The 21186-nt window shown below is 50.6% G+C and overlaps 1 protein-coding gene across 1 annotated transcript in view; it reads right to left on the minus strand.

The window, feature by feature from the left end:
* myt1b (myelin transcription factor 1b) overlaps positions 1 to 20547 on the minus strand; it is a 24793-nt gene extending 4246 nt beyond the window's left edge. Inside the window, exons 1-15 of the mRNA XM_069659687.1 lie at positions 20494 to 20547; positions 16004 to 16058; positions 14342 to 14372; positions 12540 to 12602; positions 10574 to 10941; positions 9105 to 10217; positions 6985 to 7119; positions 6665 to 6755; positions 6327 to 6440; positions 4592 to 4806; positions 3892 to 4079; positions 1709 to 1957; positions 1002 to 1156; positions 745 to 807; positions 341 to 409 (exon numbers count right to left, since the gene is read on the minus strand). Of these exons, the coding sequence (XP_069515788.1) occupies positions 341 to 409; positions 745 to 807; positions 1002 to 1156; positions 1709 to 1957; positions 3892 to 4079; positions 4592 to 4806; positions 6327 to 6440; positions 6665 to 6755; positions 6985 to 7119; positions 9105 to 10217; positions 10574 to 10941; positions 12540 to 12602; positions 14342 to 14372; positions 16004 to 16058; positions 20494 to 20496 (2912 nt within the window). The 5' untranslated portion in view covers positions 20497 to 20547. The remainder of the gene's footprint in view (positions 1 to 340; positions 410 to 744; positions 808 to 1001; positions 1157 to 1708; positions 1958 to 3891; positions 4080 to 4591; positions 4807 to 6326; positions 6441 to 6664; positions 6756 to 6984; positions 7120 to 9104; positions 10218 to 10573; positions 10942 to 12539; positions 12603 to 14341; positions 14373 to 16003; positions 16059 to 20493) is intronic.
* Between the last annotated feature and the right edge of the window lie 639 nt (positions 20548 to 21186).

Consider the following 21186-nt stretch of genomic DNA (forward strand, 5'->3'; position numbering starts at 1 on the left):
ATGTGTCATGGAGTCGTCTGAGTGACGTCTGAATGCAGATGCTTTATAATTCATTCAGGCTCTTTTTAAAGCACGTCCTGTATCTGCTGCAGTGTGCTCTGAGGAGCCTATTTTCCACTAAAGAGATATGTCTACTACACAGATTCAGTTTCATTTCACATTTACATGAAGTGATTGAAGTGAAAGCGAAGCCAGATGCAGAAAAACACCGTGACAGATGCAGCAGCAGCAACAAAAGATGAGTTAGCGTCAGCAGAGCGGAGCAGTGTGGCTGCACGCTGTCAGCAGCAGTGAAGTGAAGTGGCAGTGAAAAGGCAGTGAAGGTGTAGAGCACACATACTTGAGTTCAGGGGTGTGGGCCGCCATGAGGGACCGAAGGCTCTTATCAGCGAGAGGACACCCAGATAGACTGAGAGGAAGAGCGAAGGACGGGCGGAGGAAGAGGAGAGCGAGTGAAAGGAGAGAGGAGAAAGAGTGAGTGAAGGGAAATCAAGAATGCGAGGCATACCAAGGTCATTTAGGAAGAAGAGGACAGGCGGCAAGAAGTAAATTACTGATGCATATCAAAGCCAATGACCGTCTGTGCTTCCCGGGCTCACGCTACATTATTGCCTCTGGCATGTCGGGATCAAATAAAAGATGTGAATTAGTCGAGGTGAGACGCTTTGGACTCTCAGCCTCAGCAGAGCTCACATTTCACACCAGAGCTTTTATGTGCGGCAAAGAACTACAAATGGTGCCTACCTGCGATGGGAGGCGTAGTTTCCAGTGATGTGACCGCTGCCATCACAGCCAGGTGTGGGACACCTGAGAGGGGGACACACAGAGACAGAGGTATTACAAAGGGAGAAATGTGTGTCCTTTTCCATCCTCCATATTTGTAGTTTTTAGTTGTTCTCAGAGGATCAGTCTCATTGTTAAACATGACACCTGCTAAACATTAGCATGTTAGCATGATCACAGTGAGCCAGTTAGCTCAAAGCTAGCTCCTGGTCACTTACGCCAGCAGCTCTTTCTTGGCGTCCTTTGGCTGGAACTTGACCTTGAAGCTCGGGGTGGTGACCTCTCCCGGGTACTTCCTGTCCTCCAGACAGTCCTGCATCATGTCACAGTCCTCGGGGTCGGAGGACACGTACGAGTGGCCCGTGTGCTCCATCTGACAAATGATATACAAACAGAAGATGAGTACAGATGTGATCATCATGTTTCTGCTTCTTTACTTCCTGTCTGCGTGATGTCTTTGTCGTGATCCTTTGCACACGTGTATCGAGTATAGAAGGTTTGCAGAGCACCGTGTGCACACACGTCTCTGCTCTGATCCCTTTCTTACACTTCTGCAGACAAGTGATGCAGAGTGTCCTCATAAAAAATTTAAACTCAAAGCTCTTTATATATTTCTTTTGAAAAAGTTCAAAGGAGCAAAAATTTGCATATGCCAAAGTCAGGATGGTGCAATCTACCTGACACACCACCTCTGTTCCACAGAGCAGTGTTTTAACTGTACAGAAACTCTGGTGTTTCAGAGAAACACATGAATAATAGAGAGAGGAAGAGGGGACAGGAAAGAAGGCGAGGGAACGAGAGGAAGACAAAGTGATGTAAACAAGTTAAACAGCTCACGGCCACTTTACTCTGTTGTTATTTATGTTGCAACACTTCCTCTGTGATTGACTCCACAGGAAACAGCGTGTTCTCTAATCGCACTGACCTCGTCCAGTTCCTCCTCCCTCTGGCGGTTGGGTTTGGTGTAATCCAGAGGCCCCTCCCACTCCTCCTGCTTGTAGGCGAGAAGGTTTGGTGATGTCATCCCGCTGCCGTGATGGAGCGAGGAAGAGGAGGAGGAGGGGTCCGGGGAGCGGACCCCGGGGCTGGTGCCGGACAGACTGCCCTCATGTTTAATGGGCTTCTTCATGCTCAGGTCCAGGGTGCCGTTCTCGTCCACCTCGATGTCCATGTCCTGCAGACGACACACAGACACAGGACTGAGATCAGCATCGCAACATCACCTGAGCACAGGTTCAGTAACTGCCTCTGTAAAGAGTCTGAAAATGTTCAATAACTCGTTTTAAGATGATTGATTGTTGTCTGATGGTCGCCATCTTTTTTGGAGCCTGCAGTTACGACTTTGGCAGGTGTGTTCTGAACATGTGCAGGCAGACACACAGCAGCTCCCACCTGTCACTCAAAGAGGCCACGCCCCTTGATACGAGTCCATTGCAGACCTGCACACATGTTTCAGAGAGGATCTGATTTCAGACTCAACTTGTGTTGTGGCGTTATTGATTCATCCTCCTTCACCTGAGTATAACACCTCCTCCATCTCCTCAGCATGCTGTAATGATATCTAATGTATGCTGGTGATCCTCTGCCAGCAGCAGCAGCGTCGAGCTCTGCGTCTGTTCTCCTGCCAGCTCCATCACAGAGCGCAGAGACGAGCCTGTTCTCTTCTAACACGGAGCGCACATGAGCTGGTCAGGGGCCAGAACGAACCGGAGGGTTAGAGGAGAGAGAGCGGGAACAGATCCCAGATCGCTCCCTGCTTGATGAGCTCGGGGTTTTAATGTTTCAATACAGGAGTTAACTCTGATTCCAGATCAGTCCTGGTTTATCTGAGCTGTGTTACTGCGCGGCTCGGCCTGCTCTTGGATCAGTGCCTCGCTGAACAACACCTCACTCTGCCCGGCCGCCACAGACATTAATCTTCACTTCTTATCTCCTGAAACCATGTCAGGAAATCGAAAAATGATGAAGCAGTCACTTTCTCTCCTCTGTGAGGCAAAAGGGCTTTTAAAAATCACAATATGGGGGAAAGTGGAGCTCCAATTACACCTCCTGTGCACAGAGAGGGAGAGGCACAGAGAGGGAGGCAGAGGGAGGAAGAGAGGGAGATAAAAGAGAGCAAAAAGAGATGTGAAAAGAAAATGAAAGACAGAGTGGCGGGGGCGGAGGAAAGAGTGGGAGATCCGTCCGGCAGATAATGAAAAAAGGCTACCTGGTGGAAAAGTAATCCAGGGAACTGGCAGTCAGCCAAATTCAATAACAACATGAAAAGTGTGTGGGATGGAGGGATGAGAGGATGAAAGAGGACGGCAGAGGTGATGCAACTGCATCTCAACACCATCCTGTTGCTTCAAGCCAAAGTCTCCCGATGATAAAGTCATGCAGAGAGGAGGGAGGAGGAGGAGGAGGAGGAGGAGAGAGAGAATGTGTTGGGTGGAGGAGGAGGAGAGGGAGAAAAGGAGGAGGATGGGAGAAGGAAGGTGGAGGAGGGAGGAGGGAGAGAAGTTGAAAGGGGATTGCGGAAGATGAGAGGAGAAAAGGAGGGAGCAAAGGAGGAGGAGATAGGGCAGGAAAGGAGGTGAGGAAAAGAGAGGGAAGGAAAGAGATAGAAACTGAGAAAAGAGGAAACAAGAGGGGTGGAGCAGAAAGGAGAGGAGAGAGAGAAGGTGGGAGGGCAGGAGGAGGGAGGAGGAGGAGGAGGAGAGAGAGAATGTGTTGGGTGGAGGAGGAGGAGAGGGAGAGAAGTTGAAAGGGGATTGCGGAAGATGAGAGGAGAAGAGAGAAAAGGAGGAGGGAGGAGAGGTAGGAAGAAGGGAGGGTAGAAGAGAGGAAGAGGAGGAGGAGGAGAAGGAAAGGAGGAGAGGAAAAGAGAGGGAAGGAAAGAGATAGAAACTGAGAAAAGAGGAAACAAGAGGGGTGGAGCAGAGAGGAGAGGAGAGAGAGAAGGTGGGAGGGCAGGAGGAGGGAGGAGGAGGGAGGAGGAGGGAGGAGGAGGACATGAGAGAGGAGAGGAGGGAGGCGAGGAGGCCCGCTGATGAGCGGTCACAGTGAGCTGAACGATGGATCCAGTCTGTGACTCTCAGTAACACACCTGTGTGTTTGATGTCGTACCTTGTTGTGGGGTTTGGTGCTGAGGTTCTCGGGTTTCTCCCAGCAGCGTGTCGACAGGTTCAGGATGGCGGTGGCGGCCATGTGAGCCGCCTCGGCATCATGGGAGTAATCGTAGGCCAATGAGGCGCTCTTCCCGTAACCGTGGAGACTGAGGCTGGGCGACACACACTTGGGGAACGAGGGCTTAGCTGATGGAGGACAAAAGGTCAGCTTTAGATCGGGTGTAGAAACATTCACCGTGTGTATACAGCAGTTCATCCCACACTCATGTCCCTACGCTAAAACTGAAGCTAAAGGCAGCAGTTGGTTAGCTTAGCTTAGCATAAAGAATGGAAACAGTTGGCCTGGCTCTTTAGAACGGCAAATCAAGCTACCAGCATCTCTGAAGCTCCTTACTCACACAATCTATCCTTTTTGTTTCGTATGAGACGTCACACATTCACAGCTTTGGCGTTTTGGATGTCGCCTTCTCGTTATGGAGAAGTTAGCAACTTGTCAATCACAGGTAGCCCCGCCCCTAACCCTCTCCTGCTTCGTGGTGTTTATGGAGCATCATGAAATGAACATCACGTGTTGAAGATGAACTCATGAGGAAAATGTTGTACGTGTGAATCTGTGCACTTTCTGGTCTCTTTCCTGAATAACGGCGTGTCTCATTATTTCTGCACGAACAGAAGAACAAAGCGGATCGCTGTCTCACTTTTGAAGGCTTTGGGTGAGGTTTCGCTGGTGGGCATCTTTGGAGCAAGCATGCGCTTCCCGAACACTTGGGCGTCGAAGCTTGCATAATCGAAGGACACCTTGGAGTACTTCTCCAGCTCCTTGGCCAGGTTGGCGCGGGGCGTGGTGGGCGCCATGTTGGGCCTGTAGCTGCCGAACGGGGGCACCTCGAGCTGCTTCACGAAACACATGGGCCTGTGAGGGGGGAGAGAGAGGGCGTCAGGGTGGGAGGATTAAGACAAAATTAAGCAGAATAGACCTGCAGAGATGGGATATAAAAGAGGGTTGGTGCAATAAAGAGTCACACAATCATCACAAAAACAAATAGAGAGAGGAGAGAGAGAGGGGGAGAGAGGGAGGCAGAGTGACACAGAGAGAGTAAAGATAGGGGCAGCGGTGTACTTAGCAGGAGTGCAGCAGGATTAAAAGCTCTCTTATCAGCAGAGGGCACATTTGCATGTTGTACAGCATGGAATTTATGAGCTTTAAGCCCTCTCGTTTTCCTGGAGAGCCCTGGCTTTTGTCAGACCTGTTGGCGTAAATCCACTGATAGACCGGGGGGAGGCGGGAGGGCGGGGGAGAGGAAGGACAGAGGAGGAGGAAGAGGAGGAGGGGAGAGAAGGAAGGGGGAGGTGGGGGACAGAGGTGGACGTCTTCTTTCACCAGAGGGCATATCACAGTCTCTCCAACCACGCGCTCATTAACAGCTTCATGAGCGGCCTGCAGTCTCCCTGCCGTCACACCTGAGGGCGGCACTGCGGAGCAGGTTCAACCAAACCTGAAGCCCCCGTCAGAGATAACAGGTATCATCCTGTCTCTGTGAACCTGGTGGCTTCAGGCTCAGTGCACGCTCACATCAAAGGAGAGGGCTGGCGCGTCATGCGACCCTTCATGCGGACGCCCGCTTCAGTCAGGCTGTTATCATGAACAGACAAAGGTGTAAGAAACAGCAGCAGCACATGAGAGCTCAGTGTGACTGTAACCTCGCAGCACAGCCTCAGATCGGGAGCAGGGATCTCACAGTGCGAACGTGCAGCAGTGATCACAGAGGATTTCTGCCTCTTTGTTTATCCAACATGGATTCTTCCAGAACACGTCGGCAGGAGGAATCCTTCAGCCCGACTCATTTTAATAACAATCTGAGAACAACAAAGCCCGCCTTATTATGTTTTAATCCTGCATGCTTTGTCCGACCACTGATGAGCTTTTCCTCAAGGAAAGCAATTATTCCCCCCCCCACACACACAATGCCCCAACAACTCCCATAATTAGCTTATCGGCTGCATTATTAATTAAAATACCAACGAGGAAGAAGAGTGTGGACATAATAGCAGAGTCTGGCTCAGTTCATTATCATTCTTGTGGCCGTGATCACGCTGCTGACCGGCTCAGGAGATGAAGAGATCTCAGTGACAGTAATGATCAGACCGCCAGCCTGAATGCTCCAAGACCCCCTCGTTACTCTCAGCCAATCACAGGCCAGCAGCAGCTCTCAGGAGAGTTGAGCAGCTGATCTCTGGAGCTGTGACTCTGACAGACGTGTGAAAAAGCACAACTGAAGAATTTACAGAGACGTTATCGTGTTCTTTGAAGTCTCATTGACAGCATCATTATTCGTGTGCTCAGTCTTATGGAGAACTCGTCTGATGACCTTCACTGCCTTTTGTTGAGACGGTTCGTGAAGCACTTGATGGGACAGGTGTGTGCTGACCCACCTGAGCACTCTGTCGTTGGGACTGCCTTTGAGGAGCTCGCTGCCGGGGGACAGAAGCTGCTTGTCGTGGCTCTTGGACAGTTTCTCTGCAGCAGCGATGGGGCATCCAGAGAGACTGCAGACAGACAGGAGGAGAGAGAATATCAAAAGGAGGGCATGTTGCTGACCGAGTCAATCTGCCTCACGCTGATGTGGACCGACACATTCGCTGTCCTGCATACATGAATATACAAGCTTGCAAATATAGAATCTCTGTGCATAACGCTCTGATCTGCAGAAACACACACTGAGACACAAACACGCTTTAAAACAGACCCTGTGATGTGTGTGTGTAAGTACCTGCGGTGTGTGTTGCGGTTGCTGTTAACATGGCCCTGGCCGGTGCAGCCGGGAGTCGGACACTTCAGCACATTCTCATGCATCGCCAGAACTGAGGAGGAGACAGAGTTTATGTTCACACACGGTTTAAACTATTCACACGTCTCCTGTGTTTAACATCCCGAGGACAGCTCCTGTTTCTCGGTAACTTCATGAGATCCTGATTAAAGTGAGACAACATGTGAGTAAACTGTGACCCCTCGGTCAGCAGCGGGGGGCTGTCTGTGCCGTCACTTCTTCTGCTCTTATTTTCATGTTGAACGCAGCAGAATGAAACTCACTCTCGGGGGGGATCCTGTCCTTGTGCGGACAGCCTGACAAGCTGCGGTGGTGGGGGTACAGACCGGTCACATGACCTGTCCCATCGCACCCCGGGGTGGGACACTTGATCTCCCTCTTCTCTGGCCTGCTGCTCTCTGGGTGGAGGAAGAGGAGGGATGAGGAGAGGAGGAGAAGGAGAGATAGGAGGAGAGGGGAAGGTGGGATGAATAAGGAGGACAAAAGCGAGTGGTTAATGCCATCAGACGGTCTGCTCGGCTGAGCGTGAAATCCAGACATATTTCAGACAACTGTACAAAAGCAGCACCATCTGGATCGGCTGCTCATGTCTGATGTATCTGTGAAGGCCAGAGGTGGTTTGTACAGCCGTCTTAATGTGATTTATATGTTTCTGTAAATGCTTTCAGGGATGAAATACTATCAAACGTATGAAAGATTACAGCGAAGGCGACCTACTTCTGCTGCACGCTCTGATGACTCGTAGCTCTCCTGCTACACTCGTCTGACTTATCAAAGATCTCGTTTGGATCTCAGAGAGAAAAAAACCCAGAAATACACCAGGAGGGAATCACACCACTGTAATTAAAGAAGCCCACTCCTCCTCGATGCTGCTGGAGGAAGGCCAGCCCGCATCACCAGAGAGAGGAGAAGAAGCAGCGAGAGGACGGTGTGATGCTCTATTGGCCTTCAAATTGAATGTTAACGAGACATGCATCTCCTAATTAGCTCTGAGCAGAACAGGAGCATCACCACAGGGGGGAGGCGGGGCCGAGGAGGGCAGCACCATGTGATCACACTGATGCTGCACTGAGGAGTGTGACAGGCGGGCAGCGAGCCAGCTGTGACACACACGCAGCATGTAAACAAACACTCAGCCGACTGTGGAACAACCTGCCCTCTTCCTCCTCCTCCTCCTCTTCCTCCTCACTCGTCCTCCCTCCTGACTCTCTGTTCCACTTCCTCTCCCCTCCTCATGCAAGTCTATTCAGCTGGAACGTGTTCTTCCCCGCCACAATAAGAGCAGGAGGATCTAAAGAGCGCTGTGTGACTCAGCACTGTTTGATCAGAACACTGTGTTTGTTTCAGACACTTTGTGCTGCACATGTTCTTCTGCTCGCTCATCGTCAGGACGCCGGGACAGAGGACACGCTCTCTAGATAAAGTCACTTTACATTCTGCTATAACAATAACTAGCATTAGCATTAGTCAGCATCGCTGTGATTATCTGATGTTATATAATCACAGTAATGATCACTGTGTTTCTGTCAGTGCTCCAAACTATGGAGTCACAGGAAGGCCAAAACAATGATTCATGTATAGAAGAAAATAAACTTGGAGACAAAAAGAATCAAATATAATAAGAAAGTTTTTTCACAGATATTTGTTATTTTATGCAAATCAATTTATTGTGTATATTTTTCATTCACTTATAAATCTTTTCTGCAATGTATTTATTTGAATATGTATTTATTTACATATTTCCCTTTCTTAAGCTTTAACCTGAAGGGTCCAATCTGTCAATCATCTTTGGGCGGGTCCAAAGATGAAAAGAAAAAAGGATATAAATTAAATGGATGTATTCCTCTTTATGTCTCATCTTTATTTTCTTACTTTTTACAGATTCATTGTTTTTTGGCCCTTCTGTGACTCCATACTCAGCCAGCTCAACCATCACGGGCCAAAACAGGAACCCTCACATGTTATGTTGGTAGCTGAAGGGCCTCAGCGGGCTCCGTACAGTGACTCCATGGTCAGCTCACTGTGACCCATCACGTACCATGCTCCACGCCTGAACTGTGACCCATTTCTAGCAGGTGTGTCTCATGTTGGACACAACACCAGTTAAGCCCACCCTGAGCCCAGTGACAGCCCATCCAACACAGGTGAGGCCATTTTTTCCACCTGGCTGTCTAGCTTGTAGCTTGTGGAGGAAAGCCTTTTATAGTAGATGAATTTTCAGATGTCTGAGTGTCCTTGAAATCAACACCAAGGTGAGGACTCTGCTTAAAGCAGCACAACCAGGTGATGCCCCTGTACCTTTAAATAAACCAAGAGAACTGAATGTTGCTGATGCACGCTTTAGCTCAGCTCTCATACATGCTGTGTCTCCACTCTGTCCTACCTTTGCCGAAGTAGCTCTTGCGCAGGACGTCCAGGTGTTTGGGCCTGTCGTCCATGGTGAAGTATCTCTGGTGGTGGAGGTCGGGGCCACAGAGCAGCTCTCGGGGCCCGGCCGGCTTCACCTGCTCCGCCTTCAGAGCGATGGCTTGCTCCAGCAGGCCCAGGTTCCCCCTCGTGATGTCGAACATCTCCGACTCGTCCGTCACCGTGGAGCGCTGCGACAGGCTGTCCTCGTCGTCCCGCTCGTCGTCCCCGTCCACATCGTCAAAGTCCTTGTCCTCGGACTTATCGGACCGGACCTCGATGATGTCGGGGGAGGTCGAGGACGAGGCTTTGTGCAGCTTGAAGTTCTCTCCTCGGATGTTGGGGAAGAAGTCCTCCAGCGGACTGGCTCTGAAGCTGAGAGGAGGACTGGACTTGTAGCTCTGAAGAGGTTTGTGGGAGTCATACTTGTGGAGAGGACTGACTCTGTGGGAGTTGTAGTTTTCTGGGGGACTGACTCTGTGGGAGTTGTAGTCCTCTGTGTGTGTTCCCTGAGCGGCGGCGGTGCTGGTGATGGTGCGGACGGCAGTTGGCACATCAGAAACGGGCAGAATGTTGTGGTCCTCCTTCTCCTCATCCTCCTCCTCTTCTTCTGCTGGAGAGTCCGGCCTCTGCTGTGCCGGCGCCTCCTCCTCCTCCTCCTCCTCCTCCTCCTCCTCCTCATCTCTGATCTGTTCAGTCAGGTACAGGTGGTTCTCCTGGCTCACCTGGTCTCCTTCCTCCTTCTCCGCTGCCTCCTTCTGCTCAACAGATGACTGTTCTGATACTTGAACTCTGTGTGCCTCCTCCTCCTCATCCCCCTCCTCTTCCTCCTCCATGCCCCCCTCCTCCTGCTCGTCCTTTACTTCTTCACCCCGTTCGGCTGCCACGGCGATATCCTCCTCAGTCTCCATAGCAACAGGCTGCTGAGGGGCCACGGTCGGAGCGCTGTTGTCGGTGGAGGAGAGAGGAGAGACTCGGCCGAGGTGGAGGAGAGAGTTGGCCACCTCCTCGGCGCTCTGAGAGGGAGACGGACACTCGTCTGCAGGTGGCGCTGCTGCATGCTCGGGTTCGATGATCACACATTCTTCTTCTGTGGAAACAGAGGTGATGATGTCAGAGTGATGTCACACAGTGAGTCACACAGAGAGCTGCTGTCAGCCTTATCTCTGACTTCATCCTGCCTGATAACATTCACATGAGGGATAAAAACACCTGCTCTGAGCCTGCACGTGTGTCTCAGCTGCCCCTAGTGGCTGTTAGGAGGCACTGCAGCTCTCTTCCTGATACATGTGTTGTGTGTACATGAACCTTTTTTTTTACATGGATCGAACACGAGAAATGCCAGTAAACATGCTTCATTGTTACGAGGAGCACAAGATCATAACGTGAAGTTTCTAGTTTCGTCTTTGGCTTCGGTTTTATCTGATACCAGGTTACCATGCCTACCTTCATCAGCTGCAAGCGTCTCCTCCTCCTTCTGATATGTCTCTGCTTCCCTCTCCTCTTCCTCCTCCTTCTGTGTCTCCTCCTCCTGTTTATGTCCATTTGTCTGTCCATCCTGTGCCTCCTCCTCTCTCTCCTCCTCTACGCCTGCCTCCCTCTCCTCCCCCTCCTCCTTGGTCTTCTCTTCATCCTTCTCTCCCTCTCCCTCGGCCTCGCTGCTGGCGTCGCTCTCTGCGCTGAAGCCATCGTCGAGTGCCAGTTTCAGGGGGTGGGACTTCCTCTTGGAGGCGGGTCGCTCTGCATCCTGCTCCTCCTGCTCGGCCTCCGCTTCCTCTAGGCGGCGCTTCCTGGCGATGGGGCAGCCCAGAACGCTGCGGGAGGAACAGAGAAGAAGAAACAGGGTCAGAAACTCTCTAACATGCTCAGGTAAACTTCATGCAGCTCGTCGGGTCCATGAGTGACTTGAAGCAGCGTGATGGAGGGCGGGGCTGTTTGTTGTGACATGAAAAAGGATGGATGAATAAACACTGGTGGCCTGGGGGGGGCGCCATGCAGCTTGCTCACACATCACAACCAATCTCAGCCAATTGAGTGGAACGTTTAATGAACATCTTGTGTGGAGAGGCGGGCGAGGCAGCGGAGGGTGAAATCCAATAAACTCCCTCTCAGTCTCACCTGGGAGACGCCGGGGGGGTGAGGGGGGGTTTGGGGACGATCTATAAACAAAGTGCATCTGAAATTGGCCGCTGAACGAGTACACATGTAAACAGATAGCTAATATCTGCCCCTCAATAAAGAGGAGTCACAAGCCAGTGAGCCGCCCCGAGTCGAGTCTCACAGGGTCTCTGAGAGGGGGGCGGGGGGGGGGGTAAACCTGAAACCACTGCCGTCCAATGAAAACGTTTCTGCCTTGACTCATTGAGTCAGAGGATGTGGGAACAAAACAGCTTCTGTCTCAGGCACCTGATGACTTGGCCCCATGCGTCACTCAGTGTCCTTAAACATGCTCACATCACAGCACACACAAACAATGGATACAATCAATAATCTCATTTTTTTTAATCTAACAATAAACAAATGGAGAAACACCTGGTGCTTATTTTCCCCTTTTTCTCCTACATTGTGGATTTTTCCTGTTTGGGAATCAAATAAATCCTCCTGAAGAATCTCAACCGAAGACAGACGTTTGTTTTGTGTTCATATGTTCATGAGCTATCAGTGAGCTGAAGGACAGGTCATTATTTTAGGGCGTCTTCACATGAAGCAAGAATCTGTATCGAGGGACCGGAGTCATGGTGTCTGTGTTATGGTTTCTGTTTGTAGTCCGAGAGGTGTCGGCCAATCAGGTTTGAGCTTTGGTTGAAAGCAGGAAACAGATGAAGAACATGTTAGCTGACATGTAACCCCAGAAACCATCAGCAATTATCTGATGTCCATTTAGCGTTTTATTAACCTCCATATAATGAAGCTGCAGCAGGCAGCAAGTTAGCTTAGCTTAGCCTAGCATAAAGGCTGTAAACAGGGGGAAAGTTAGCATGGCTCTGTGCGTGTTAAGCTCACTGATTACTGACGTTGTGTGTAACAGGAGGTTTTGGGCTCAGGCAGGAGCAGCGATGCTGAGGGACTTTCTTTAAGGGACGTGATGATGAGGAACACCGTGTGACAAGGACACACCATACCATCACAGTGTTACATGTCTGTCTCTGTGAGCGTGAAACACGACGGATTATAAAATGTGACTTTCTATCGGACAGGGTTGAAAACGGATTCCAGCATTTATGCTAAGCTACGCTAACCAGCTGCCAGCTTAGCTTTATAGTTAAAGTGATGGTTTAAACTAACTCTTATTGAAAGTGAAACAGTTTGAAATTCTTCGTTTAAAGAAGAACAATGAGACGTGGCAGAGAGACAGGTGGACAGACAGACAGAGAGGAAGGACAGACAGAGGGCGGGGTTTGATCTGCCCTACCTTCTGTGTCGTGAGTATCTCCCACTGATATGGCCGGAGCCAGAGCATCCGGGGGTGGGGCAGCTGGATGGGATGGATGGAGGTTAGAGATATGTTTAAAGACACGGTGCATTTTAGTCCCTGAATGCAGAAGCAATGATCAGCTCGACTTCAGAGTAACATGCAGACTGAGCTCACATGCACATGCACAGAGATATGCCCCCCCCCCCCTATCAGTCCAGCAGACACAGAATGCATGCATGCAGCCAGAACATCATCATCATCATCATCATCATCACACATGTATCACACACATCATACTGTGTGTTGTACATCAACCCGGCCTACATCCTGTTGGTGTGAGCGATACGGATCAGCCCAGACCTGCTGCAATTTCCCCTCTCTCTCTCTCTCCCCTCTCTCCCTCCCTCCCTCTCTCTCCCCCCTCCCTCTCTCTCTCTCTCCCCTCCCTCTCTCTCTCCCTCCCCTCCCTCTCTCTCTCCCCTCTCTCCCTCCCTCCCTCCCTCTCTCTCCCCCCTCCCTCTCTCTCTCTCTCCCCTCCCTCTCTCTCTCTCCCCTCTCTCTCCCCCCTCCCTCTCTCTCTCTCTCTCTCCCCTCCCTCTCTCTCTCCCCTCTCTCCCTCTCTCCCCTCTCTCCCTCCCTCCCTCTCTCTCTCTCTCTCCCTCTCTCTCTCCCTCCCTCTCTCTCCCCCCTCCCTCTCTCTCTCTCTCCCCTCCCTCTCTCTCTCTCCCCTCTCTCTCCCCCCTCCCTCTCTCTCTCTCTCTCTCCCCTCCCTCTCTCTCTCCCCTCTCTCCCTCTCTCCCCTCTCTCCCTCCCTCCCTCTCTCTCTCCCCTCTCTCTCTCTCCCCTCCCTCCCTCTCTCCCCTCTCTCCCTCCCTCCCTCTCTCTCCCCCCTCCCTCTCTCTCTCTCTCTCCCTCTCTCTCTCCCCTCTCTCCCTCCCTCCCTCCCTCTCTCTCCCCCCTCCCTCTCTCTCTCTCTCCCCTCCCTCTCTCTCTCTCCCCTCTCTCCCTCCCTCCCTCTCTCTCCCCCTCCCTCTCTCTCTCTCTCCCCTCCCTCTCTCTCTCCCCTCTCTCCCTCCCTCCCTCTCTCTCTCTCCCCTCCCTCTCTCCCTCCCTCTCTCTCCCCCCTCCCTCTCTCTATCTCTCTTTTGACTCAGGTTGCTATGACCCCTCAGGACGGCTCATTTCAATTCTCATTAACTTCCCCCAGCAATTGCCCTTTATTACTCCAATTATCCTTATTATTAATTTCACTTATTAAAAAATGCTGCATTAGCATTTTAAATGAGCCGCTCTCTGCTCTACCTGCTACTTCCTCTTTTTTCTTCGCCCAGAAAAGACTTTTTGGAGTGCCGAGCACAGATCGATGCTCGCAGGTGAAGTGTGACAAAATGAGAGAGGATGGAAAAATAATTTAGAAGGAGGACAATGAGCTTCATGAGCACTGAGGCCCTGAGAGCCGCCACCTGGGGGGGGACTAGGAAGGAAGGAAGCTAACTCCTCTCTCCTCGTGCCGCTTCCTTCGATCGCACTGTAAAAAGATCACACTCCTCTTTCAGTGCTTCTACTGTATGTGTTCATGGCAGGAAATAGCAAAAGGCTGCGAGGGATCAATATGAGCCTGTCGGAGGAGCTGACCACGAGCCGAGAGCAGCTGATGATACCAAATCAAAAAACAGAAATATACAACATCATCTAAAGAAGCACCGAGAGAGAGAGTGAGAGCGCCGGGGGCTGAACCGCGGTGCACATAAAAGAACTTTATGAAAGGGATTTGCACAGAGATGAAGGTGTTTCCTTACCTCAGCTCTTGTCCTACGAGCTCAATAGGAACTGAGAGAGAGAGAGGGGGGGGAGAGAGAGGGGGAGGGAGAGAGAGGGGGAGGGAGAACAAAGGTGAACGACTGCTCAGAAAGCCGCGCTGCTAAAAAGAAACTCAGATCAATAAATCACAAATGCATACGGATCCCATGAGGCCTCCTCAGAGAGGCTTACACACCGCTGGCTGCATGATCAGGAGCACAACACACCTACACACACACAAACACACACGCTAAACAAACAGGCTGCACAGACACACTGTATGAAACACACACACACACACACACACACACACAGAGGAAAAAACCTAAATCAGCCGAATTCCAGCGCTGTTCAGAAGGAAGTGACAATTAAACGCAGACGTCAGCAATAAGAGCAGATTAATTGTTGCACTTTAGTTTCATAACGAGCGAAATGAAATTAAAAAGGAAAGTGGCGTCATCAGAGGAAAACTGCTTCTGTTTCTGGGGCGACTTATAGTAATTACCTTCAAAACATAAATCGAGCTCTGCACAAAAACAACACGCACACACACGGACACACACGCACACGCACGCACACACGGACACACACACACACACACACACACACACACAGAGGCATCGATTGGGAGTTGAGCGATAGAATGAGTTTGGAGAAATATCCTATTTTCATTTGCAGCAAACGAGAAAACAATACGATCCAGGAGACTTCAGAACGAGCTCCCGTATCACACACATTAATCACATGTCAGAAAGAGCTGCGTATCAAAATACACACACACACACACACACACACACAAACACTCAAACTGTTGATGTGTGTGTGTGTGTGTGATCTGAGTTTCTCTGTCTTTCATCATGCAGTGTGAATGACTGGACGCCTTCCTGAACGAGCTGTGAACTGTTGCTCTGCTGTCTCGCTTCTAAACATCAAACACACACACACACACACACACACGTGTTTATTCCACTTTAGAATCAGTCTCTGAGGTTCGATGGGTACCATCAGTGGAGGTGTCCCTGCCTCGTTGTGTGCTGCGTGTATCTGATCACATGAATGTGTGACCTTACATTAAACAAACTGACTGATGCAGAATATTTGAGGTTTCATACTCTTTGTGCTTTAATAAAAATAAAGCGCGCAGCTGGACGTGTAAATAAAGTTTTTAATGATTGATTCTTCCTGTGTTGAAGCTTATTGATCACACATCTGCAGAGACCTCGTGGCATCTCTTCTTGCACTTTAGAGACGCTCCCTCACACAGACCAGCGGGAGGTAAAAATAAGACGAGCGCCTGTGAGCTGCCCAACAAGTCTGACGAAAACTGATGCAAGCTTTTCCAGGACGATCTCTGCAGCGTGTTTCAACACTGAAGCACAAACCGGCTGCACCTTCATGATGTGAGCTCGCAGCCTGTCTGTTAACACCTGATGGAAACCAGCCAATCAGGAGACTCTGACGTCTGGAGGTGCAGCGAGCGCTTCATCAGTGATAACAGTGAGTTAGGATAAGAAGCGGTTTGTGTCCATCCTTCAGCTGTTCATTGGAGTTATGTGTTAGCCTCCCCTTCTGTTACAGTGTACGCACACACACACACACACACACACACAGAAATACATGCATGCACACGTGAACACACTCGGGCTGTTACAAACACTCACCTCTGATTCCTTTGGACCGCGTGCGAGTTCTCTTGTCATCACCCTCCACACTCATCTGAGACAGAAGAGAGACGGTCAGAGGCATCGACGTGTAACGCTCTGAGTCATGAGCATCAGAAACACACTGAGCTGGATTCATGCAGCACACTTCATACGGGAGGAGCTCAGACACTGATGTCAACACTCACATAAACTTTCTCTAATTCTGATCCTAAAGCCGATATCATGTCGACAGTTATTACTAGTGTTCAGAAACGTGCACAGAGCATCTCCTGCGTTCAGAACCGTCTGCAGACGCTCTCAGAGGGAAACCAGAGAGCGGATCAGAAGAGGAGCGCGATGATTTGAATTCATGCACCAACTGTTTCTGCAGCATGTCGGGAAAGAACCGTCTGAACCTGTGCAAGTGACGGTGCTATCCGACCTCATCCCTCCTCACCCATCCTCCCTCCTCACCCACATGGACCCACACTGAAGCTCCCGTCCTGCTCGGTTCACACAGAGCGACAGAAAAAACAGAAATCACGTCTGTGGGAGAAGAATGGAAAACAAACCCTGTTGTTTGAGCTCCTCTTTAAACCCCCTCACCCACCTCCCACCACTCCCCCCTGTAATTTCCTGCACCTGAATGGTACACATGATTGTACGCTGTGCAGAGGAAACACTGAGGCTGCGGCCCCTGAACGCAGCACGACCGACAATCATAACTGAATATAATAACACAGAAACACACACGGCCGCTAAAAAGCCACCGTAATAACCCTTTTAACTGTGTGTGTGTGTGTGTGTGTGTGTGTGTGTGTGTGTGTGTACTGGGCTTTTAAGCCACAAAGGAGCAGGTGTTAACCCTACACACACACACACACACACATTGACCACACCCCCTCTCTGTGCACTCTGCAGCTATCAGATGCTTTTTAGACACAATGGAGCCATTAGCTTTGATTACTGGACTCTGCTTTTTTATATCACCCCCCCCCCCCCCCCCTTCTGCCTCACACTTCCTCCCTCCTGTACACCCCCCCACCCTAAAAAACCTCCCCCTCCCCCTCCCCTCCCCCCTCTTTGCCGGGGCACTTAGCAGCTTTGTTGCGTCTCTGTAGTGAAGTTGGCAGCGGCTCAGTGGGACTCGAACACACGGGCCCTGTTTCTCTCTCTCTATTTGGCAATCCCTCTTTCCTGCTAATAGACTCCTCTGAAAAGGAGGAGCAGAGAGGGATGAGAGGGAGATGAAGCACGCTGTTGTTGTTGTTGTAAAGCCTTTTTTTCATTCATTCATTAGAGTGCGAGTGTTTGGCCGGAGGTACAGGTGCAGGAACAAGCCCCTCCCGTCCGGAGCGAGCGGCCTCTCTCTCTCTTTCTCTCTCTCTCTCTCTCTCTTCTTCTTCTCTTCTGATGAAGCGCTGTCAGTGTGGAAGTTGAGCAACAAGCAGCAGCGTTGTGTCGCACCGAAGGAGCGGCCGGTCGTGTGTGTGAAGAGCAGCCGTCGAGAGCGCAAGAGTTTTCTGTGTGTGTGAGCGTCACTGAGTATAAGCTCTGATTAACAAACACTGACCTGAGGTCTGTCTCTTACCTGAGCTAACTGACTGACAGGATGAATCAGTGATGGAAACAGCTGCCTGTCAGATAACTGCTGTGTGTATGAATTCATCATTTGAGCTCTAAGAGCTACTTTGACTTGTGACTTGTCTTCCTGCAGCTGAGTGTGGCGAGCAGTGTGTTTGTGTGTGTGTGTGTGTGAACAGGAGAGAGGTTTCTGTGTAACTTCCTCCTCCTTCTGTAAAAGCACAAACCTCAGCGACGTTAACCGTCTCCCAGCTGAACGCGGTGAATGTAAAAGTGTCCTGTAGACGTGATTAAGAGACGAAGTGAAGGCTAAACGCTGCGTAACCAGCGAGTGTGTGTATGAATGTATATGTGTGTGTCTCCTCCTGCATGAAAAGATGGCTGTATATATTATTCTCCTCCTTACGTCAACAGTCATCTGATGAATCAAACCTGAAAAGGGCCCCTATTGCTTTCATGTTTGTGTAACCATAGTTACGCACATTTAAATAGGTAAGCACATCCGAGTTCTCGTCTCTTTCCGTCCTTTTTCTCAATTCCAGCTCATTAAATTTGTATGAACACAAAGTCACCTGATCCAGGAGCTGCAGACAGGCTTTCACCTGGTTGTTATCATCTCTCTCAAAGGAGCTCTTTTATGTGCGCTCACAACCTGCGCTTTACATTCTGGGCTTTTAATTTGAAGGGGGACGTAGGTGTTCGGAACATATGTAGAGCAGCAAAGAGAGAAGAAGAACAGAGGGGCGGGGGTGTGTCCGGAGTGTGTTGGGTTTAACTGGTGTGAAATGTGGTGTGGAGCAGCAGCAGGAGAAGAAGAAAGAGGAGGAGGAGGAGGATGAAGACGCGGCTCGTCCCTACAGGCTGTGTTGTACATTATCAATTATGTCGCTCTTTGTGTGCGGGGGGGGGGGACTCTGCATTCTGACAGCTCTATGTAAATGTCTTCCTGGGGGCGATGACTTCACAGAGAAGGTCACCCTTCGTCCCCCGGTGCACATAAATGACTCTTTTATTCATTTTCAGGTTTACAAGAGGAGAAGAGGAGAGGAGGGGGTTAAGGTGGGGGGGAGGTGGGGGGGGAGGACCGGCGACCAGCGCTGACATCTCAGAAACATTACCTGCAGCGGCCAATTAGAGGCGCTGCAGAGTTCCCTCGACAGGCGGACCACGCCACGCAACCTCCATGTTGGATCAGCGCAGCGAGGCCTTCCACAGTTTCACTTTAATAATTCACACCAGGCGGGGCGGGGAGGGGGGAGGCAGAGGGGAGGAAGTAGGGGGAGGGGAGGCAGCATGTTCCTCTCTTCATATGCATGAAGTCTGCGCGTGTGTGACTACAGAGCGGGTCAGATATGAGTGTGTGCACAGAACACACACTGAATAAATAATGGACGTCACTTGTTGGTTACTCGTTTTAAAGCCGTCGCCATGTTGGTTCACCGGAGACAATAACAGTTTAATGTGATTATAAACAGTGTGTGAGACGTGTTGGACGCTCTGTTCGTCCAATAAAGCACACACAGATTATCTGTCTGATATTTACATGAACAAATCTCCAAAAGGCTCCAACAGCACAAACACGGCCCAGAGGTTACGTTCAGTGACTGAGTTAGCTGAGGGGACACCTAGCAGACAGCTAGCAGCTCCCACCTGTCACTCAAAGAGGCCACGCCCCTAATGCTGCATCACTTTAAGCCTTAATATAATGTAAACAGGTGAGCTGTATAAAGATTCTCCCCGTACAGTTGTCATGAAGAGAGAAATGAGCTATAGAGACCCAAACTGTTTTTTGTACCAGGCTGTAAACATGTTTATTTCTGCTGTAAAGTTTAACATGGGGCTCTATGGGGACTGACTCACTGCTGGAGGCAGCCTCAAGTGGACACCAGAGGAACTGCAGGGTTTGGACCCTACGTAACTTTCAGCCCTGCTTGGTGCTGACGTCAACATCAACAGAGATCCTGATGTGACAGCTGATCCAGAGTCAGCTTCAGTCACCTGTGTGTACTACAGGTGCAGATAATCAGGAGGTAGTGTAGCAGGTATCAGACAGTCGGGGAGGGGGCTCTCAGGATGTAGTGTTTGAAACCTCTCCCTCTTCCCCCCCGCAGCAGCAGAAATCAAACCAGATCAATAAAAGTCATCTCTTCAGATGAACCAGAGCCATCAGGGGAAGCAAAACTACTTTTACTGGGCCCGGGGGAAAACTACCCCCACTCCTCTGCTCCACCCCTCCTCTCTTTGTTGAGTGGAGACGCTGAGGGAGAGAAGGAGCAGATGTTTCCAGGACGGAGAAATAACCTTAAAATGATGCAAAGTTTTAAACAGAAGAAGAGAGAGAGAGAGGACGGAGCGGCGGAGCGAGTATTTCTCTGCTCCGCTGATAAGGACGAATATCATGGACAGAAAACATATGAGCAGCTCAAGGACGTCCTTTGAGTTTCCTTTTTATTGTGTTTCAATACAAAAAGAATCGAGTGAAGTGGAGTGAACTCAGCAGCAGGAAGCGCTGAGCCGAGCCGCGCTGAGCCGAGCCGCGCTGAGCTTAACTAAACTGAGGGTGGGCAGGGCCGAGCGGGACATTTGATGTGCTGTTTGATTCATGTTTCTCTGTCCAGCATGGACGTCAAACCCCCCCTTCTTACCCCCCCAACACACACACACACACACACACACACACTCACTCACACACACACACACACACACCCTCCCTCCCTCTGCCTCCCCCCTTCTTTACTCTCCCCGCTGAGTTAGGGATTGGGGAAATGCCCAGGAAGCAGAATCAGGTTAGCGGGTGTGTGTATGTGTGTGTGTGTGTGTGTGTGTGTGTGTATGTGTGTGTGTGTGTGTGTGTGTGTGTGTGTGTGTGTGTGAGTGGTGAAGAGGGATGGTGAGGGGGCGGGGCTGCAGCGCCTGTCACTCACCATGATTGGTCGACGGCTCTGCAGTCTCTGGGAGGCCTGACAGCGGCTGCTGGTCCTCTCGCCTCGTGTCCACCGCTGGTTCACCAGCTCGCCCCGAAACTCATTTTCTGCAAACAGGAAGGGAGGAGACAAAGGGGGGGGGGGGGGGGGTGAGGGGGAGGGGAGGGATTTTAGGCAGAAGAAAAAAAGAGTTGTCATAGAAATCAACAGCATCAGCACCAGAGGATGGGCAGAGGTCGGAAAGGGAGGGGGCTCCACTTTGAGGGAAGGTCGGGCCACTCGAGCATGCTGCACACACTCCTTTATTAACTAAAGAAGCAGAGTGTATGCACACACACACACACACACACACACACACACAGGCATGGTTAAGTGCCCCAGCTGGGGTCCCTGTCAGTCTGCTATTAGAATCAATCAAATTTGCGCATTTTTATCGAGCTTTTCAGGGTGCATATCTGAGCGAGCGGGGGATGGGCGGAGTGAGGGGGGTGTAGAATGGTCAGTAAATAATGAATCATACATAAATCAGCCTCTTTCTCTCCCCCTCTCGCCCCTTTTTTTCATCAAGGTAATAGCTCTTCACTTCGTCTTCCTGGTCGCTGAGCACAAACGAAACCTTGGAAACATCCTCTCTGTTCTCTGCTGCTCGTTCTGTTTGTGAGGTAAACACAGAGACGTCCCAGAGGACCTCCG

Source organism: Semicossyphus pulcher, unplaced genomic scaffold, assembly GCF_022749685.1.
Source record: "Semicossyphus pulcher isolate SPU_LCO1_2020_fin unplaced genomic scaffold, fSemPul1.0.p SCAF_13, whole genome shotgun sequence".
NCBI lineage: Eukaryota > Metazoa > Chordata > Actinopteri > Labriformes > Labridae > Semicossyphus > Semicossyphus pulcher.